This window comes from Melospiza georgiana, chromosome Z (genome assembly GCF_028018845.1).
Source record: "Melospiza georgiana isolate bMelGeo1 chromosome Z, bMelGeo1.pri, whole genome shotgun sequence".
NCBI lineage: Eukaryota > Metazoa > Chordata > Aves > Passeriformes > Passerellidae > Melospiza > Melospiza georgiana.
The window spans coordinates 34586656-34609172 of NC_080465.1; the positions used below are offsets into that span (position 1 = coordinate 34586656).

At 38.1% G+C, this 22517-nt stretch overlaps 1 protein-coding gene across 1 annotated transcript in view; it reads left to right on the forward strand.

The window, feature by feature from the left end:
• The window catches only part of FREM1 (FRAS1 related extracellular matrix 1), a 56472-nt gene extending 38238 nt beyond the window's left edge, over positions 1-18234 (forward strand). The window contains exons 25-36 of the mRNA XM_058044090.1: positions 110-311; positions 759-903; positions 3085-3214; positions 4600-4672; positions 5554-5703; positions 6896-7134; positions 7831-7878; positions 8152-8310; positions 8502-8627; positions 9295-9410; positions 16592-16677; positions 18035-18234. Coding sequence (XP_057900073.1) covers positions 110-311; positions 759-903; positions 3085-3214; positions 4600-4672; positions 5554-5703; positions 6896-7134; positions 7831-7878; positions 8152-8310; positions 8502-8627; positions 9295-9410; positions 16592-16677; positions 18035-18234 — 1674 coding nt within the window. The remainder of the gene's footprint in view (positions 1-109; positions 312-758; positions 904-3084; positions 3215-4599; positions 4673-5553; positions 5704-6895; positions 7135-7830; positions 7879-8151; positions 8311-8501; positions 8628-9294; positions 9411-16591; positions 16678-18034) is intronic.
• The last annotated feature ends 4283 nt before the right edge of the window (positions 18235-22517 follow it).

A 22517-nucleotide genomic window follows, 5' to 3' on the forward strand; every position in this document is an offset into this window, starting at 1 on the left:
CTGTGAGCCAAAGTGGATATTGCCACCCTGATCTGGCTACTGCTCTTTCAGCAAAAGCAGGACAGAGAATATCCTGATGTTATAAAATGAATGTCTAACTTTGATTTAGGTGGATCATTTGGACAAAATGGCACCAAAAATTACTCATCTCCATTGTTTTTCTGACGTGGAACTGCTGAAGAATGGCAATTATGGTATCTATATTACTGCCAGGTCCCTGAGGGCATCTGACCCCGATACAGAAGATGACAAAATAATTTTTAAGATTTTGCGAGGTCCTCATTATGGCTTCCTGGAAAATATAACGACAGGTGATTTCTTTTATAATCTCTATTATGGGCCATACCAGACCAGACTTCAAACCCTACCCTATTAATATTTGCTTGATAGAATCAAAATTTCTTGGCAAACTTTGGGCAAAGTTTGACTGTAATAACAAAACTTTGACAATGAAACCTGAGTCTTAAGTTTGTTATGAATCTTCAAAGAGTTTAAGATAATTTTTAATAACTATTGAGAAACTTTTTTATTTTTATCAAAAAAAAGATTAATATTGAACTTGGCCTTTTGATAAACAGGTTACACATAAAGAAATTGGCAGGGGCTTATAATGAACAGATATTGCTGTTTAGCTGTAAACATACATGTCTCAAAGTTCAGATACTCAACTAAAAGAAAAGTTGAAAAGAGTCTATATGATCTACATGGCTCTTATTAGCAGGATTTTCGTTCACCTGCATACCATTTGTCTTTCCTAGGTGGATTCATTCAGGATGGATTTAGCCAAAAGGATTTAAACAGCAAAATCATACTTTATGTCATCAACAAATCACGAGAAGTGAATTCAGACAGCTTGGAATTTCGAGTGACAGATGCCAGTGGAAACTCTGCAGCACCCCAAAGGTAGCTCCAGTCCTTGGTGACATGGGCTGTGCTGCGCTGTGCTTGCCACCCCTTGGGGCAAATGAACAGGTGCTGGGCTTGAAGCCACGCAGACATGGACATAGCTACAATTCAACCTGCCATTGCTTTTGTAAGAGTAGAGAAGATTTCTCCTCCTCAAGAAGGTGAAGCCTTCTTGAAGCCTTCTTGAAGCTCAGCAAGGGTTGAGCTGCAGGTTAGACTGTGTCACAGTTCTCAAGGGCCTCCAGGCCTTCACCAGGAAACATAATGCATTTAGTGGGGTTGGGCATTTGGATATCTGAGATGCTGCATGCTGAAGGATGGAACTACCGCTTCATGAACATGGTCCTGCAGCTGCAGGTCACTCTTGCCCTTAGCTGATGGCAGTGCATTTTTCACTAGCTTGACATTACAGTGGATGGGATGCTCTCAAATGACAAAGCTGAGTGCCATATTTCTGCAAAAGAGCACTGAAAGAAGGTGGAGAACACACAACACCTTTGTCATCCACTGCATGTATTAGGCACACCATCCAATATATCCTTGTGACATACCATAAGCCTCATGTAGAAAAATTAGAATATCATCTGAACTGGGCTTTGATGATAAAAGCCAGAAGTGCAAATAGCTCTTCAGTAGAGGCAATGCTTCTTTTTATTCCTGAAAATAGGGCTAAGTGTTCAACCAACTTATTTAATCAGAAAAAATTGGAAAAAAAAAAAACCCAACAAAAAGCCCAACATGCTTTTTCTGGGCTAAAATGGCTGCTCACAAACCAGGACTCATGGTGAAGAAAGAGAAGCAGAGAGCTGTACCCAGGGGCAGAGCACTTCTCTGCACACTGGAGAGAGGACAGGGACCGAGCTGAGCTGGAGGCAGCATTTAGGCAGTTATGTGCTGTGCCAAAAGATGTCCCCATACACAAACACATCTGAGCATGGACAGCCAAGCTGCTCTGTGCTGGCTTGCAGATGAAAAATCACCATTATGTGATGCCACTTCACGGAAAATGCAGCTCCTTTTAAATGAATGACAGTGCATAGCACAGCTTTAAGAGAAGAGCAAAGAAAAAACTCTTTTGCAGAAAATAAGTGTTTCAGTGAAGTTATCTGCCAGTAGATCAAAGGGGAAGTTTAGTGAAAAATAGCATTTTAATATTGGATTTAAAAGCTTATGAGGTATTTTTTCAATTTAAAGTAAGTTATCACCTAATGGTAACTGTTTCAAAATACACAATTTATTGTTCATGTCCCAGCTTTTATTTGAATGCTGCTGGACTACATCTGGCACATCCATCCTCTTTAGCAAAAATAAAGCAAATCAGCTTCCAAATGGGTTTCCCACAAAATCAGAATCAGAGGGTAGAGGAGGACAGGAGAGAACTTCCACTGGTGATAGAGCTAGTCAGCTGTGAAAGGCCTAGAATTTTGTATTAGTAAAGTACAAATTGTATATATCTCAGCTTATTTTCCTTCTTTGCAATCTCATTCATCCTTCTCTGAATCTTACTAATTTTTATTACAGCTCTAAACAAAGAAAGATCTTTATTGGCGATCCTGTGCAGCACACAGTCTTCTGAGGTTCACTGCCCCCATCCTCCATAAAAAATTCTAAAATTCAGTGCATAAGACACCTGGAATCAGATAGGGTAAAGGTTGAAGAGTGAAGTGTGCCAAGTACTAAAGTAAGGGAAGAAGTCCCTTGCACAGAGGCAGAAAAGTCCTAGAGCATACTCTGTGTGCTTCAGGATGAGAGATAGAGGATACATGAAGGCAGATGGGTGGAAAGGAGGATATTGCTGAGGAAAGACTGGGGAGTGAGAGTATAATAAAACTGCAAGGCTAAAGGGAACCAGGATAAACAGTGATTAACTTGTCTAGGCCTATTTTTGTAATGGACAAACTGCTCTTCTCAAAGTTACTGCAGAATCCCTCTGGCTGTAAAATAAGGCTCAAGTTTGGCTTAGGGTACATCAGGGCTAGACTGGAAGATTTATTACTGCCTCTTCCTAATCAGTTAAATCACACAAATATGTTAATTTGGAGACAAAGACTCAGTATGTGTATTGGCTAAATCAGCAGTCGGGAGAGAAGACTCCTCACACAGCCCTTGAGCAGCAGGGGCTGGGGGCAGCTGGCCAGGTGGCTTTGCTCTAAACTCACATTCCTTTCTCTCCCACAGGCTGGAGCTACGGTGGTCTCGAATTGAAATGCTACAGACTGAATATGAGGTGTGTGAAAACACAGGAGTGGTGTCTCTGAAAATCACCAGGGCAGGACACCTGGGGGAGTCTGCCTTCATAACCGTGAAGGTAAAGCCAAAAGCCAACAACCTAATTTAATAATAATAAGTGCTGCCTGTTATTTTATTCCTCAGATGTAAATATAATTCAATAATCATCAAAGAGGCCATGTGATTCAATCCATACTTACTGGGACATTGTCCCTGCTACTACAGATGGCTGAAATACTTCTGACAAAATTTCTTGAGTCTTAAGTAGAAATACTAATTAACCAAACCTGGAATGTTTTGGAGCAGCGTTTCAGTTTTGATGAAAAAGCAGAGGAGGCAGTTTCCTCTGGCACTGTGCTCAGAAGCTTGGTTTCCAGGATCTGCCACTTTAAAATCCAGGTTTTGGGCAATCTGGGGCCTTGGGGCTTTTGTTTTGCCTTCTCAGGCTGGAGGAGCCCAGGAAGTGTAGGTACTTCAACTACACAGCCATGGCAGCCTTCTCCATTTCACCCCCTACTGCCCACAGCCAAGGGAAATTCCCCTGTACCTTCAATGACTGCCTCTGTCTAATGTCAAAAAGACTAGACTGAAAGCTCCAGGCTATAATTTTGTAAAGCAGGTTTTGTGCAACTTGCCTTCACAAATTTTATCTTTCCTCATAAAATGGAAATTCCAGTATTTTATCAGCTCCCCTTGCTAGAGAAATACCATTTTTCCCTCTCAGAGCTTCTCAGGATTATAGCCCTAATAAGAAACATAATTTTGATTTTTCTTCTACTGAAATGAGTGGGAATTTCGCTAATGATGCCCTCGGGGAACCTCTTGTCCTACCCTTCACAGACCTTGGTGATTCTACTCCAGCAGTCACTTGAAGCAGTGAAACTGATTCCAGCATCAAGAGCAGGAAACATACGCAGTATGGAAACTGGTGTTCTCTGGTGCCTCCTGTGAAATTTCAGGGAATTGCTGGAATCCCTGTATTTACATATGTAGGGTTCACATTTATCCTAATGAGTCTTTGGGAGTGACAGAAGGCTCTGTGCAAAAAAGCTTATTTCAAGATACCACAAAGGGCCAAATAGGGAAACATGGCCAAGTTGTTGCTGCTCTTCTGAGATGACAGGATGTGCTTTTCCAGGAGCCAGGTATGGCAGGGTCCCCAGGCATGGTGAACAGCAGTGTTACCTGGTGTTGTCAAATAGCAATCTCAGAGGGGAATTAGCAAAACTTTAAGATAGGGATTTTTTTTTTATGATTAATTTTTTAAGCCATAAGCAAGAACAGAATGACAGTTGCACATAAGAAGGTTTACTCTTCAGCTCTTTATCTTTTTCCCCAGCCTAAGTATATATATGGGTTGGCCTGTCTATTTGAGACATCCAAAGTACCTTCTGGATGCAGCAGAGTGCAGTGGTTTGGTGAAAAGAGTCACAGTGTAGTATTTACTGTTTGATTTCTTCTCAGGTCAATGAAATATCTGCTAGGCTGGGAAAGGACTTCACAGTGACTCCATCCAACCTTGTTCAGTTTGATCCAGGTATGAAATAGTGTACTGAGTAATTCTATAATCAATTCACTGACTTTAGAAGAGTAACCTCTTGCTTTGGAGAATGAAATCTATTACATATCTACAGCTAGAGAAGCTGAATAGTATTTAAGACTTGAGCTCATTTTTTGGGAGTGCTGTGGGCTTCTTTAGTGAATTGGTATCCTAATTATTTGGCATGAGATTGCCCACAGTCTTTTACTTTTTTTACAATATCAAAAGTGCTGATATGATGTCTCCTGATCTCCCAACAACTAGGCTGGATAGGACTCACCCTGAGCTGATCTGTGGGATGCTTTAAGGACTTCAGTCATTATAGGTAAAGCCCCGGACACAGGTCAAATTTAGACAAAACTGAGAACAACTTAGGGTATTCAAGATGTCCAAGGCCCTATTTCATTTACATACAATACTGAAGTTACCCAGTAAAGACAAGGAAACAAGAAAAAACAATGGTAAGATTTGCCTAAATGGTTGCACTTCAGTCTAACATGGTTTTTGATCCATTTGCAGGTATTTTAAATAAGTGCTCCATCTTTAAAGTTAAACTTTTCAGATACAAACTCTATGATACATTTTCTCTTGAAAATCAGTGGAAGTCCTAAATCAATGTATTACAGTGCAATTTTGCACATCTACAGCAGCATTTTGTTACAGTGTATGCACTTCAACTGAATCATCATTGCCCAGGAACGAATTCAAACTTAATGTTATTTGGAAGAACAGCAGGAGTCCAGTCAGTCAGTAGGAGTACAATAGCATACACAATCTACTCCACTCTAGCTGCAGACATGTTAATTAATCTATTTCTTTGACACCCTGATTGATTGAAATAGCACTTAAAGAGTAATTAAAATGTTTATTTCTGTTAGGAGTATCAACCAAGATGTGGAATATAGCAATTACCTATGACGGATTAGAGGAAGATGATGAAGTCTTTGAAGTAGTTCTGAACTCCCCTGTGAATGCTGTTCTTGGCACACGGACAAAAGCTGTAGTGAAAATTTTGGACTCAAAAGGAGGTATTCTCTTTTGATCTTTGTGACTAAAAAGGTGGGACAATCTTGGCTGAATAGCTACCTATTTTCAACCATGAGTTGTTCCTAACATTCACCATTAGACCAAACTGCCTAATTTATTTTTAGAGAAAACAGGCTTGACACTTGCAGGCCCTTTATTCTGTCACAAAATCATATGCATCCTCACAGGATGAGAAAAGCAACGAGTACAAAAGGAGAAAAATGCCAGGAAAGAAACCACTTTTCATAACAACATGTGTTCAGTTTGCGTTTTCTAAAGTGGGGAAAATTTGGTTTAGATCCATTAGGTTTTTTTTCCCCCAGTTATTATTTAGTTGTTATACACCCTCTAAAAGAGATTTACTTTTCTCTCAAAAAGAAATGTAGCAAATTAATCTATCTCTTAACAATATATTTTCCAATACTTAAAAAGCACAGTCCATAACTTCACAGCAAATAGTTTAGTCTTTGAAGGCTGCATGATCATTATGTTTTTCAGCAATCAAATGTGGAGTGCCTGAAATCACACCAAAAAGGAGGCAATTGTAGAAAGAGAATCATAGGAAAATGGTAGAAAAATAGAAACAACTAGAAAAGCAGTTGCAGCCTCTGACTGCTGAAGAGTGTCTCTTCTTCTGGTGTTTAGTGAAACAATATTTAAAATATCCAATGCAATGCAAAATATCCATATTGCAATTAATTAGGATTCATGTTACAAGAAGCCCCTTTAAAATTTCAGATTTGTCTTCTAATTATTCCTAGTGTAAATCAGGACTTCATCAATGCAGCGACTTCTTTGAAACAACAGTATCCTGGATTTCCAAGAAGAAGCTTCTCTGGAGATGATGAAATATCATCAATGGTAGTTAAAGATACCTGTATATTCATGACCAAAAACCCCAGCACTTCAAAGCCCAGTATAAGAATGAAAGCAGGTGTTTTCAGCAGATGCTTGGTTGAATTCTGACCTGTGGGTAGACAGATGCATCACATATAAAATCTTATAGAGATAGTAGTTGTGGTTACAGTCATAGATAACCCCAAAAATGAGGGTGACTGAACAAAGAGCAAATCAACTTCTTCAAGTGAAAGAATCATCCAACTTTTAAGGAAAAGCTGTTTATGTGCCCATGTGAACATGACCAGTTTGCTCATGCAGTTAAAGCTGACCATCTGCCATTTTCTATGCTTTCAGGTCAATGCAGCTATTCCCATTCTTCTGGCCAAAGCAAGCATGACTTCTGGGGGAGAGGCACGCTGTTTCCAGTTTCCTCAGGCTCCTCATCACCTTCCAGGCCTGGCAATGTTTCCTTGGAAAGGATCCCACTGCCTTCTTCCAAAGGGATGAGAGGGCATGGAGGGGATCTGTGGCAGGAGCACAGCTTGGTGAATCGGTCAAGGACCAGGCTGAGAGTAACTGGAAATGGCAGAATAGTAAGACACTTCTGTAGTTTAGTGATGAACTGATTTGTGAATTTATTGTGATGTGACATCTTCATTTAACTGTCATTTTTGTAGCAATTCTATCTGATCACACAATAACTATAAACTACATGAGTTTGCTCTGAGTCAGACCTGGGGCTATTTAAAAAAAAACTGTAAGGAAAAAGCCAAAAAACAAACCAAACGTTTTGAGGATCCATGTATGCAAGAGAGGAATAAAATCAAGACTTGGGGGAGGAAACAGGCATGAAGCAACTTCAGCAATTATGAAAATCCCAATCTTATAAAAATTATGGGTAAGTTAGAAGTTGGTGGAACCAGGCAAAGCTGTGCATCTGGTACTGAAGTTATAAAGCTGAAAATACTGTTAGTTTTAACATGGAATAGTTATTTAAACCCTTTCCACTGATTCTCCTGCTTAAGCTATATTAATTTAGTTAGGTATTCAGTAACTTTCTGCTATTGTGACCTTAAAGATTACTGGAATCTATTTTTATGAACACTGAGCATTACACTTGTAATTTGTGCTTTTTAATGGCTCCTTTCAGAAATTATATGCTTCTATACTAAAAGAGAAAGAACTAAACCAAGACATGCTCTGCATGACATATAACCTAGTAATAAATGTTGCATAAAGTCTTCTTGTTTCTATAATCCCATCTCATTCTTCTGTTCTACATTTTTCAGGTTCCTCCTTCATCTGTATTTAGAAATGAAACAGATGTGATTTTCAAAGTAAGAGTATTATGGGTGTTGGTTGGATATTTCCATGATTTCTTTCTGATTCTGCTCTTTCTAGGCTTTATCACTCCTAATAATTTGTTATGTCTAATACTTTATTTTTCTATCTTTCTTTTTCTTTGGTGTAATTTCCCTTTATTTGTGATAATTTTTATAATAATTATTTTTTATTATTTTTAATTTAGTTTAAATAAACTAAATTAAAGAGCTCCTTGTATGTACTAACCCTTTTTCTCTCCTGTTCTTGTGTGATACTGTAAAATGAAGTATCATGGGATTGTATCACTCAAAATAGAGGATGACACCTCCTCAGCTGAAACCAACAAGGAAGCACAACCACAGATAAATGTAATCTCCTCTAGGAAGACAGAAATCCCACTGGCTGATAAGGCAGAACTTGCAGCTGAACCAAGATCAAGACATAAGGTATGAAATCTTTTTTCCATGGGCATTTTCACCATCTGTTTTCAGTCGTGTTGTTTTCCAAAATGATTTAACACCTAGAAGAGTTTTCATGGCATACAATTTTAATATAAGACCTAATTAATCTGTTTCATTTCACTTGCTTTGTGTAATTATTTTCCTTCAAATACTCAAATGACATTTTCTCTTTCCAGGACTTTAACACTTTTCAAAAGCCTTGTACACCAGATTTAAAGGGTCTCTTGCATTATGAAGAAAGAACACAGAAATTATTTCAGTGTGATGGGATATCATGGAAATTCTGGAATTCCCAAGGCAAGGTAAAAAAGCAGCCATGTGTAGTTATCTACATCAGAGCATGGAGTCTACGATTGGTGATACCCTATAGCAGAAGACCTGTTATTTACTTGAACAGGGCATAAATGTTAACCAGATTCAGGTTTGCTTTCAGCGGAAACAAAAGTTTCCCAGGAATATGATGAGGACTTGACTGCTGTGGTTGCCTTTTTCTCTCTGTCATCCTCAGGTGCTCCTGGACAAACCACATGAGCACTAGTGTTGTGGTGCTTGGGACAATGGGGACATAACACAGTCAGTGAATGAAGTCTGTGGGAGAATAGGTGGAATTTAGTAAAATAAGCTTACTTAGGTATTATGTAAACATACTTTCCCCCCACCACTTAAGATGTCATGCTGAAATTTGTTGCGCTGCTTTCCTGTACAGAGTACAGGAGACAGAAAATGGTGTTCAAACTAATAGAAAGTCTTTAGAAGAATTTTGGAAGTGAATCCTACTGTCACCATCAAAACTACTAATTATAAACTGTAGGATCCTCTGTCAGGCATTATTTGTTTAAATCTTTTAAGCAATGCTCTATTTTTATTTATAGACACCAAAGTTCATGCTTGGTTTAATTCTGGACACTAGTGCACAGGCTATCTGTGCATAGATAGAAGTCTGCTTTACCTCTTCCTCTTTTATTTTAGGAGGTAACTATGAAGAAATGTCCCTCTGGATGGACTTACCATGAGGGCAGCTGCTACTTCCTGGTAGTGAATCACAAGGTCACCTGGAACATCGCTGCTCAGGCTTGCAGAGATCAGTAAGAGACCATCATGCATTTGCTGTACAGCGCTGTTGCCCTGAGACAAATGATGCTCTTGAGACCAAATTTATTTGGATAAGCCAAGCTTTGGCTACTCTGCACAGCTCCCCCCAAAATTGCACAAATCCTGGGATTCAAACACAGTGGACCATAGAAATATTAGTCTCATAATGCTTCAGGTGGTTGTTTCCCAAAGCTGTCCGTCTGCAGTGAGGATATTTTTCTAATGGGAGAGTTAGTTCAGGAGAAGTGAAAGTGGGAGTCAGTAGAGACTCAGAATTTAATCCTCTCTTACCCACCACTTCCTTGGCACTACCTCCTCTTGATATAGCAATGGTAAAATATTGCCAGCTCCTATGTGCCTCGCTGTATTCTTCTGAAGATGCAGATTTGAAGATTCAGTAACTATTTGAAAACTTTTACATTCAATTTAACAGTGTATTTCTGACTTTTTAGGGATATAACAACAACAACAGTAATGACAACAATAGTAATAATAATAATAGCTGTCTCAAAGTAGGAGACAAAAAACCTGTCAGTCTTGTTTTCTGGATACATGTTTGAGATTTTGGCTTTAGGGGTATTAGGTTAGCACTGGAAAAAAATGTTAGCCATGATATCGTGAAGCTTGTCCAAGGATAGGCATGCTCTGTACCTTGTCCTGAATTGTGAGCACCAGGTTGAAAACCAATCTGAAAAATAGGAAGGGCTTAAACAGACCTCTCCATTACTCCAAAGGAAAATTGAAACAGGGAAGAGTGAGAAATGATAGAAACAGCTTATGTTCCTAAAGTAATGGAAGGACATGCTGAACAGTGAATCATGGCCAAGCATGCATAACAAGCATTGATTCATTCCACTTAGTTATGCCAGATTATGTTGTCTTGGTAACAGTCAAAAGAAAAGTCTTGATACTACTACCTTCCAGCTGATGGAAGATATTCTTTACTAAAGTGTAAAAGTCATGTCCTCTTGTGAGCCAGCCCTAAATATTGTGTTAACACTTGGTATACTTACTATTTCAGCTCCTGAAATTTTTTGTTATTGTCTGCTTTTATTATGCTACTTGTTAACAAACAACGCTATAAATTGTGATTTTTTTTTTTTTTCTGAAGGCTTCAATAGTGAATTGATCTCTTGGAACCATATGTCACTCTTCTGGGAGGTGTATCCTATCTTCTAAAAGAGTGTAGTCTTTGTGACCCATATTTTTTGTAGGTGGGAGCTTCTTGATAGTGCAGTGTAGATACTAAACGGACTAAAAGTAAATAAATGTAAACAACAGTAACTAAAGTACAGTGTTAAAAAAGCTACACAGAAAATCAAGGCATATCACTGAATCCACAAGGAAATGAATCCTACGGCAGTGCTAATTCAATTAATGTCATACTAGCATAGACTAAGGAAGATTTATCCTAGTAAATGGAGTACTCCTTGCCTCCATCTGGAACTAATTTACAAGAGTACAGCTCCAGGAACATGCTAAAATGTGGTAAAAGTACATAACTTATTAAATTTTATTTTGTGCTTTTCCCCAGCTTCTCCAGCAATCATCACCACCACTAATTGTAGTGTTTCTGTTATTAATATGCATTCTATTGACATTTAAATGTTTCCAACAGGGAAATAAAACTACCATGGAGATCAGCCCTCAATTTTCAATAGATCAACAAACTAGATATTAAATGAAAATATTAGAATTGGCTTTTAGTAAATCAGCCAACTTTCATGAAAAAAATAATAATTTTTTGACTACTACAAAAAATGGCATAATTTTAAGCCCTATTCATTTGTCTTGCTAGAATTTTTCTATTATGCAGGAAAAAGAGCCCAAGCATTTTTGAAGTTGATTCACTAACAGTCTCCTGCCCTACCCTTTTTGAGACAATCTTGCAATTGTGAGATGATGGACTTGGGAATAGGCTATACAAAAAGTATACAGAAGTAGGCTAAAAAGTGTCTGGACAAGGGCCACAAAGTTGATCAAAGCACAGTAAAGCCTGCCATGTGAAGAAAGAAGACATGGGTGAGCCCTTTTCACTGTATTTCAATATTTAGAGGGTAGCTAAGAAGAGGATAGTGACTCCCTTTTTACAAGGAGTCATACAGAAAAGATGAACAGCTAGGAGAACAAATTATTCCTGGGAAGATTCCAAGTACACACAAGGGAATTTTTTTTTACTGTGAGATCAGCCGTTAGAAGATTCTCCCCAGGGAGATAGCAGATTCCCCAACATCAGACACTTTCAAGGTTTAGGTAGACCGAGTGCTGGCCCATCTTGTCTGGACTGTCCTTTTGCCAGATGATCCTTAGAGTTCCTTTCAACATGATAGTTTATGATTCTGTTCCTTCACAGTAATGTATTTGTTGTGGAAGCAGTTGTTGTCTAGACATAAGTACATATACATGGGCTAATGCAGGCCTGTTTGAGTTTATATTGATGTACATTGTATGCATTTGTTGCAGGTGGTATACAACCCTTTTCTTTAGTTTTCATGTTCAAGGGTAGAAGCAGACAAAAATAAGTGCTTGTCTTGATGCAAGTTTCTATATATCAGTGTTAAATGGGATGGGGGAACAGGGAATCTCAGTTAATTGCTGTGAAAATCTTGCACTATTTCTAACCCTTCTCCAATTCAATGGAGAGCAAGGTGGTTTAAGAACTCATTTCTCTAGCTTTGTTTGTATGCATGAAGAGACTCTTGGCAACCTGAAGAGAAGCATCTGGGGGATATTATGGCTGAGTGATCCCACAGCAGTCTGATTTAGAAGCAATTTCAATGATTTATGCCACAGCTCTTGTTTATCCAATAGGAACATGTCCTCCCCAAGGGTCAGTACAGCAGGACTCACTTGTGTGTGAGATGGTTTCACTGCTGCCACTGAAGGGATGGAAGAACTGCATAGATAGAACCCACAGTTGTGTCTTTTGCCTTGTTAGTCATATTATACCTTCATCTTTTTTGAAGTTGAACATTTAATTAAAGCTCAAATATTATTAGGTTTCAGATCCTGTACTGCTAGCTGTGTAAGGCAGGACATGTTATTTTGTTTGAATAGCTACATGTGGCCCCAGTCCTTCGGAATTACAGGCAGAACCACATCTAAAGTAATACATTAGTTACTTCACGATGGCTCAGTGTTCCCTAGGAACATCAGTCCTCTTCTAGTACTGGTTTTCTAAATGGTTAACTCATATGTGTGTGACTCCAGCAGAGGAATCCAGGTACCTAGAGTAATTTTAAAGGCCTTGTGTATGCTGTCTGGCTTTCAGCTGCCAGTCTGGAAGTGCAGGGCTTCTGCAAGCTCTGCATCACGTCTGCCACTCTCATCTGAATGTTCTGAATGATAGGAGGTGTTGTAAGCAACACGAGACACCTATTTCAAGGCATCAGGATAACTCCCTAGGTGACCAAACAAAAGACTGAGATAAGCACAGTCTTTCAGTCACCCCCCACACCCTTCAATATCAGAATAGGACACACATTTACTGCAGCAGTTCAAATAAAATGTTATGTCCCATGGAGACCTTCATACTTAGTTAAGTGTGCTTTTGCCATTGTTAAATTTGCCAAAATGGTACAAGACTCTTAAATGCATCAGGCAATTTAATAGAAAATCAGTAAAGTCTTTGTGCTAAGTATTTCCATATAATATTTCAAGGTCAATAGCTACCTAAAATGCTTCCTTAATTTGTGCAACTGCTCTAAGATAAAGGATGCTCTTGACTCAATAACAAAAATTATAAAGCATGCAGGAACAATTTTAAATAGATGGTTTAGCACAGAAAAAAGTGGTGTGTGTGGGTTTGTTGTGGCTTCTTTTGGTCTTTTGGTTGGTGTTTGTTTTTTGTTTTGTTTGGGTTCTTTCCCTAATAAGGCATAATAACTCTTTATCTTGACTAATTTACATGAGGAAGTGTTAGATGCACACTCCATAAATAACATTATCTTGTAATTTCCGGTGTCTGATCCTATGCCTCAAGGTTCAGTGAGTAACATTATGGAAGTGCTATGTTCTTTCAGGATGGTTTGCATTTCCCTAAAATACACAACCCCCCTAAACAGGTATAACAATTAGAACAGTTGTTCTCTCTTCAGTAATTTTGTGTGTTTGTGAAGCTGTACTTAGAAAACACTCCTACAGAGAAAATATTAGGTTAAATTGTAATTACTGTAGTGCTTTCCTTTCACAGTGATGAAGTCTCTCCCTGGTACGTGGATTGAAGTCTGAAACTGTTATTGCTCAGACTACGCCTGTATGTCATAAATAATAGAGCAGTTACTGACACATATTGATGCTTTTTGGTGCATAATGCTTTATGCTCACCTAAAGTAAATTACTTAGTTCCTGGGTTTTGAGTGTCCTTAAGCAGAACACAGATAAAATGCTCTATTTTTGTTCTTGTTCACCTAGTAATGATACCAGAGAAACTGCTGTGCAAACCTCTTCTCAGGTCCATTTGGTCAGTGCAACCACAGCCCCTGGCAGTCAGAATGGAATCCTGCTGCTGAAGCAGTTAGCCTGAGAGGACAACCTGAATTAGCTATGCCTGCTTTCCTGGACTCTGTCTGTAGGAGAAGATGGAGTATGAAAATTCCCGACAGTGTTTGTCAGAGTAACAGCTTTGCTCCTAGCTCACTAGAGATTCTATGCCTGGCAGACTGGCCCAGAAGGGTGGAAGCCTGTCCCAAGGGTGGAACAGGCACATCTTACCCTGATGAGAGGCAGAGCTAAGCTCAGCTGATACCTTCACTGGGTGCAGTTTTGGGGGCCTCTACCACAGTGGGTGTACAATCCTGACTGCTACCAGACAGTTTTGAGGCTGTTCTGCCACACCTTTAGTTGAGGAGAGTGTACACAGGTGTCAGTGTGAACCTTTCCATGCTGTTCTCTGGTGGCCCAGGAACTCAGAGTGCCCCTGATGGGCCTGTTGTTACTGCACAGTGCCTGCCCCAGGGCAGCTGTGATGGCACAGGCAAGGGCTAACACCCAGCTGACCTGCTGGCCTTGGCAGATCCACTGCAGCATGGAGTGCAGCACGGAGCAGAGGGCAGCTCCATCCCCTCCTGCTTTGGTTGGCCTGCAGGGATAATGGAGGATGACTTTGCAGCAGGAGCATCCCCCCTCAGAAAAAAACAATTAATTTATTTCATATCCTGGCCCTGTGGGCCCAGATTAAGGAATGGTCCAGATTTTGTGCGGTATGGACTGTGCAGAATATTGTGGACTACTACTTTGAATTATTCTCATGTAAATTTTTCCTGCTCCCTTTGTGTGGCATCATATGAAATCCATGGGATAAGTACTCTTAGAAGACATACAGGGCAATAATGGGAATGGAGCTCCAGGCATGGATCTTTAACTAGGTGGCATGCTTAATGGTGGGCTTTCACTCTAACATCTGCTCATGGTCTCCATAGTGAGCTCAAGTCTGCCATGCCATTCTTCAGGCCTGGTTGCTGCCCCAGCTCCTAAAGAAGAGAGTTATCACTTCATCTGGAACAATAGTGATCTTCTGTCTCTGTTATCTGGCAAAAGAAATGAAATTAGTAAAATATCCTTACAATACCATTTACTTATTCTAATTTTAGAAAAGTTTTTTTTTTCCTCTGTTAAAATGTTTTTATGAACAGTGTTGTTTGCTCTGGCCCTATCAACTGTCACCCAGGATATTCTGGGAGGCTGAAGGGGTTGGCATCGCTTTTAGACTGAGCAGCAGTCAGAAACAGAAAATATGGGACAAAATAAACATCAGCACCCGATGTTCAGCATCAGAGGGATGGCAACACCAGGTGTGACATGTAAAAAGGTGATATACCAATGCAGACACAAAGATGGATAAATAGGAAAGTGGAGCCACTGATGGCTGACAGTTCCCAGCAAATGTGAAGAATGACATTTGTCTCTTAATGCCTAAAGATTTAGCCCAATCTCTAAATGGCTTAAGAACAGCCTGCTGGTGCTTGTATATTTGGTACTGGTTGGAAGACTTCTCAGTGGCAAGGCCACTCAGTGGCTAAACTTTGCAAATCCTCCTTTGGAGCTGGCAAACTATAAGTACAAATGCAGAACAGAGCTTATGTGTTGACTTAATTCAGAAATTAGTCTGCTTAATACAAACCAAAACTACTCTCCAATTTGAACTAAATGCATAGCCACTGCAGATAATCCTCTGAAGAATGTGTTGCTTTCCAGATGGCAAATTTCTTGTGATGAACAACTGGGGGAACCCATGGGATACCTGCATTTACTGAGTGCAGGTTCACAGGAGGATGGAGAAACAGAACAGCTCAGCTTGTTGAGGATGTTCTGTTTGAAAAGGATGAAAATGCAAAAAATAAAGGGTTGGGATAGAGGCAGAGGAAGGAAATGGAGGGAGGGGAATGATGCAACAACCCAAATGTTGATTTTAGAGGATGTGTGTGTAACTTTGACAGGGGAGATTTAGATTAGATATAGTGAGAAGGTTCTTCACTCAGAGGGTGGTTGGGCATAGGAACAGCCTCCCTGGGGAGGTGGTCACAGCACCAACCTGACAGAGTTCAAGAAGTGTTAGGGCAATGCTCTCAGGCTCATTTTGTGGTTCTTGGGGCTGTCATGTGCAGGGCCAATAGCTAGACTTTGATGGTCTTTTCAGTCATTTCCTACTCAGGACATTCTATGATTTTCTGATACTATCATTACTTCTCAGAACCAAATTACCACTTAAATGTATTATTCAAGGCTTCAGTATTGTCAAAATATTATTTTAAAAAGATATCTCCTGCTCTATTACCAGATAGATGAAGTTGTATCTTTCAGTGGCTTGGATTTCAGTGTAGGATGTTTATTATTTTATGGAAAATAAGGTATCAATAATTGTGCCAATAGTTTAAAACACAGTTTGTGAGTATGAGGCACATATTTCCTGTATACATTTCCTTCAATTGCCAAACTGATTTAATTTTTCTGTTAGAGAAACCAGATTAGGACTTTGGTTCCTCCCCAGGTAATCCACAATTTTAAGACTTCATCTTCATGTAATTATTCCTTCATGCCAGTAAGTTGTGGTTTTCCTGTGACTCATTATTTATATGCTTTATAGTAGAATCAACACCCATTGTTGATAAGTTGATGGGAGCTGTCTGTCACTCTGTGGAATGCTAATTACTCTGCCCTCTCTCGTTGAGCTTAGGTACCTGGGGAGTCTAACAAGTGTAGCTAATGAACAACACATGCAGTGGCTGTGGGACTTCAGTGGGAAGATGCCCTTTTGGATAGGCAAGTATATTGGCTGCAAGTTCTCTCTGCAGATTGCAGTTACTGTGCATGTTGAAAAGCAGAAACTGCTGTAGCAGTTCAAGCCCAGATTTCAAACACTGTATTGTTCTCATATTTCCGCTGCTTTATTATTTCAGTGCAAGGCATAAACCAAAAAGCCATAATTTACCTGGCTACTTTTATAAGTCTTTATCAAAAAGATGTGTTTATCATGATGTCTGTTGCTGGACTGTTTTTGCCTTGAAACCTTTCCTATTTTGACACAAGCTGAAGAAAATAGTTCCAGCTCCTACAATTTTGTTTATCTTGTCTTTCTTTCAACTGTTATTATATTTATCCCTAATTTAGCTTTTTCTTTTATTTTGTTTTAACTTAGATAATTATTTTTGTTACTCCTAATTTAATGGGGTTGTCTTGTGTTAGAAATCTTATTAATTAATTAGATGATAAGCTAAAGAAAATTTCATCATATCATTTCAGATTTAGCTACTTCTTATTAGGCACTTAATATTTAATGAGAAATTGAAAGAATTTGGATGGGTCTTAGTGCATCCTTTCTGTGAACGACTGCCTTAGCTCATATACTAGTGGTACTGCTTTTTTCTAACCTCGTTTCTGCTACACTGTCCTCAGTGTTGTTCTTTCTCTCTGATTCTGGACTGTGATTATCAGCTCTTAGTAATTTGCTGAGATGGACCTACTAGGTATACTAAATTAACTTAGAAAAATACAGTTAGTTTTGGATCATGTTTAATGGTATCATAATTCTGCTAACTTGAAAGAAGTAAATTTATTTGACAAAGATAAAGAGTACAAGATTGTTATGCCAATTATGGTCTCTCACAAGAAGACAAGTCATGTCTGAAATTATGCCATGCCTATTGGTCTTAGAGGCTAGGGGAAAAGATATGTTTTCTATTGTACTAATTAACACAAACTAGTTTTACAAGTGTTAATTTAAACAGTGTAAATCATGTCCATAAAGATCTGTAGAATTTTATATTCAGAAGAAATCTGAAGGCATATGATGCTGCCCAGACTCCTTGCTATTTCAAGTATCGAAAGAGAAGCCTATGAGGTCATAGACATGCAATAAATGAAAGGAGAAAAAAACATTTTAGAGACGCACTATTGCAGAGAAGTGCGCTTTCCTTTATTCATATGGCACTAACTGTGATTCAAGTGAACTAATTAAATCATAAATTGTGTTTTGCTTGTGTTCTATCAGATGTTTTCTCTCAGCATGCAACTGTATGCATTTTTTAATAAAGAACAACTTATAGAACAGCATAACTCTCTTGGCATCTGGCTCCAGTGACAATAAACACCACTGATTTGTCTTACTGATTTCACACAGGTTTGAATGACCAAGTCAATCCTGGACACTGGGAGTGGAATGGAGGAGAGCCTGTAACCTACATAAACTGGAGAAGAGGCTCCTACCACTTTTCAGTGAGAGGAAGAAATTGTGTATTTGTGCAGAAGCGAGGAAAATGGCAAGCAACTGACTGCAAGAAGGTCAAACCAAACAGCTATATATGTTCAAGAAAGTTGTAATGGATGGAGGATGCCTCTGAAAGAATATGGACATTCATGCTATTTCAGTATGTTAGCTGTGTTAGAAAACCATTCTAATCATCAGCAGGGCTTATTTTATATGCTGTCAGAGGTGCAGATGCACTGGCAACTAACGAAGGTATAGAGATCAGATGCAAAAACTAAGCCCAGGTTAAGGTTTTGAAATCTCCCCAAAGACTTTGATCTGCCACTTACCTATGAGTATTTTTATACCAAAGAGCTGGGTCTCAAGGCTTTCATCACACTTCTGTGCAAAAGTACTTTTTCTTTAAAGAAAGTACCATGTCAATTGATTTGCTTGCCTCTTAAAGGAAGAGTTGTGAACTGCAGTTTTACTCTGCAGTCACACAAAGAGGAATGCTGCTGGGGCTGGAAGTAAGGGTAGACAGTTGCCTAAACTGTCTAAGGGTAGACAGTTGCCTAAAACCAGATCTTTTGGGTGATGATGTGAGTGATGTCATGTAAGTACTGGAGTTTGCTTGGTGGATACCCAAGTACATCTTACAAAAGTACCAATGGCTGGACACTGCCTGGTGACAGAGTACTAACAGGAGCAAGGCCTTGTATTTCTTCTACCTCCCCAGGCCAGCTTCAGAACCTAATGGACCTGCCCACACCGAGTTGCATCTGTTTCACATTCCTAAGCAAAAATTTTCATTTTTTTTTTCCCTGGAACTGCAGGATCGTGTTGTAATTTTTAGTGTAATTAAATAATGGGACATCTCTAAATCAAATCTTACAGCAAATGATGATTTATTAAAAAAAAAAACCACAACTTAATCCTAGGATATTATTTGGGGATATTCACTGATACATGAACATCAATAGGATTTATATGTGTGTATAAACCAATGTAATCATGAGACATATTTCATAGTAAAGCAGCTATGGCTTTTGAAAAGTATTAATCTAAGTCCTTATTAGGGATTTTGAGGCTTTTAAAAATAATTTCTAAAAATCCAGATTTATTTGTAAGAATGGCTTAAAACTCAGCAATTAATAGGAAAAAAACCAGCTGGCCAGAACTTATTATTTTAGAAAAATACGGTTGCACTATAACCATTTTGTAACAATATAGTAGATTTATATTTTACCCGTCAAAAGCTTGCTTTTTGAAATTTTTACTGCCAGCCTTAAAATTACAAAAAAAACCCCCAACCAACCAACCAACCAACCAACCCCCAAAAAACCAACCAAACAAATAAAAAAAACCAAACCAAACCAAATCAAAACAACAAAAACAAATCAAAACAAACAAACAAAAACAATGAAAAACCCAAACAAAAATGAAATGAGGATCCAAGCATAGGCTTCCTAAAAAACAAATATTAAATCTCCTCTTAATAGGAGCCAGTGTGTGGCAGCTGGTTTGGAAGTGAGTAGGGTGAATTTGCCCCGCACCTATGAACCCTCATCCTTCCCATCTGCCTGCCTGCTGCTGGCAGTTGATCCCCCTTGCTCATCTGTTCAGCCAGCCTCTGGATCAGTTTTGCAACAGAGCTGCAAAACCTCCTTCTTGTGCTGCTCATAGCAATTTCTCAGTCCTGCAAGAGACAGACAGAGTAGAATCACCTCTGCTCTCTGAGCTAAAGGACACTTTCAGGGGTTATATCTTCCTCCTCTTTGCCTGTGTCATGCATGGGTTACTCATCCTTCCTCCTTACCTGTAACAAGTTATATCAACACGTGAGCAGCTGAACAGTCTTTGTATACAGGAAAGAGCCTCCCTGAAATACTGCTGCCAATAAATACGGGTGCATTGCAGAATCAGAGAAAAAACATACTGGGGAGGGAAACTCCTCACCTTTTCTCTTGCTATCAACAGATGCAGACAAAAATATTTCCAGGATTTTAATTTTTTTTTAATTTTTCTTTTTATTTTTTTTTTATTCTTTTAGAATTTTTTTTTAAGGTAATAATTATGAGGAGTTTTTAGACACTTTTGCTAGAGAGAAACTCTTTTGTTTAAGGAGTTTTCTAGGTCAACATAGATATGCTACTTGTCTCCAAACCAAGTACTCCTGAATATCTGGTTTTAGACCTGATTTTATTCCTGAAATTTTTCATTACAGAAAAAAACAAAGCATCTAAAAACGCACTCTCAGTATCTTTTAGTGGTGTATTCTGGAATTCCAGGGAAAATTGACTAACATAAACTTTTATTTTTTAGGGCCTTTTTAAAATAAAAGATGTAGAATTTATTGGTGCTAATTTGATAAAACCTATTAAGATTATTCAAATCTCTCCCAATAATTTAATAAATTAATGATATCAACAGAGTGGGGATTTTGACAAAGGTGCATGTTACTTGATCAGTAACTAATAAATGACCCATGCCATCTGACACAACAGTGACCTCAGGTTTGCTTTTGAGAGTAGGGGAAGTTTTCTGTTTTCTGTACTTCATTTGAACTACTTTATAGTGACTTCTGCGCATGAAGATTTTACTACACAACAGATTTTTAGTTGTGCGAACTGCATGAGTTTACTGGCTTAGTTTTGTCTGAAACAATACACTAATGAAACTAAAATTCTTATATTGCAGAGCAAGTATATTTCTGCCCTGAGAGGGCAGCTGATTTTTTTTCCAATACAATTAACTGCTCCAAACATTTAATTAATAAATTTCATTTTTCCTGTCCTTAAATAGGTATTTTTTCACAGATCTTTACTTCTTTTATTGTCATTGTTAGATACTAGAGTTCAAAGAACAAAACACACTCAAATCCGGGAAGGCACAAATATTTTTTTTCTGTTGACATAGGAAATTATGGCTTCTAAGAAGTTTAGAAAGGATGGGCCTACAGTTCTGAGGAGCTTTGGGGATTTTTTAATCTTCAGCATTTTTTAATTAGATGCTGAGTAAACTCCAGGAAAAATCAGTATTTAGGGGATCAGCACTATGAGGAGTGATATGAGGAGTATTTCAAAAGGCTGAAAATAAGAAAAAGGAGCATGAAATTCTGGTGTTCACATATGGATGCCACACTTTCTGGATAAACAAAGGATTTATTTCACCCGAGCTATCCATAAATACATACCCAAGAGCAACAGAACCAAGATGCTAAGTGAAAAGAATCTAGCAGTTATATTAGATTTATATACAGGGATGGGCTGTGTGAGCACTGTGTGTGCTTGTCACTTTTAACCACTTTCACTCCCTGTCAAATATCTTTTAAAATGTCAATATTTCAAACAAATTTTACAGGGAGGTAGTTAACTCAAAACCAATGACTGTGGAAAAAATGGATAGGCAACAGGTCACAGGAGCACTTGCTCTGAACCAAAATATTCTAAAAACTTGAGTTTTTACTAACTTTATATATATATATCAAGTATTTAGTATGAAAAATATCAGAAAAGTTTTCCAGATCTTCTTCCTACATATGGATACTTCAAGCCTTTATTCACTCAAATTATCAAAATAACTTTGAGAGATTTATGCATAAGATTCAGTGACTACTGGTGATTCTGCATTATTTACATCACAAGATTGGTGCTATGGTAATTTTTCTATTCAAAACACTATATGTATTGTCATGTTTAACTCTGTAATATGTGTTAATAAAAACCCAAAAACATACTTTATTGAATATGAATTTCTTAATTTCAAAATTGCACAAAAACTTACTTTCTAGTGATAATGACTTTAGTTATTAATAGAAATAATATAAATGTATAATATAAATATATAATTATAGATATTTATACATCATATAAGATTTTATTATTTATATTTATTTATATTTATTTATATTTATTTATATTTTATATATCATATATAGACATAAATTAATTATATTTTTATATTATATATATTATATTTTATATATAAATAATATAAATTTATAATATAAATGCCCTTATAGTTAAGCATAATATAGCTGCTGTTTACTCTGATCAGCTTCTGATCAGTTTTTTCTTCTGTTTGGGCCAATTATTGAGAGAATGCTATAAGGACATTGGTACCATAAGTTAACCCAACATGAAAGACAAAATGCTGCTTATTTTGAGCAATAAATCTAAGAAAAGGTATAGGTCTGCAAGCAGATATACAAGAAGAAGAATGAATTCAAGCAAGACTGCCAGTCTATAAAAATTATTTAAATATGATTCTTGATTTAAATAAGGATGTGAAAAAAGTCCTTGTCCCTCAGAAACCTCAGCCTTCTTCAGAGGAAGTTCTCCTCCCTCGTTGCCCTTTAAGAAGCTATGCTAACTGTAGTATGGACAACTCTGTGTTACTTAAATACTGTTCTCAG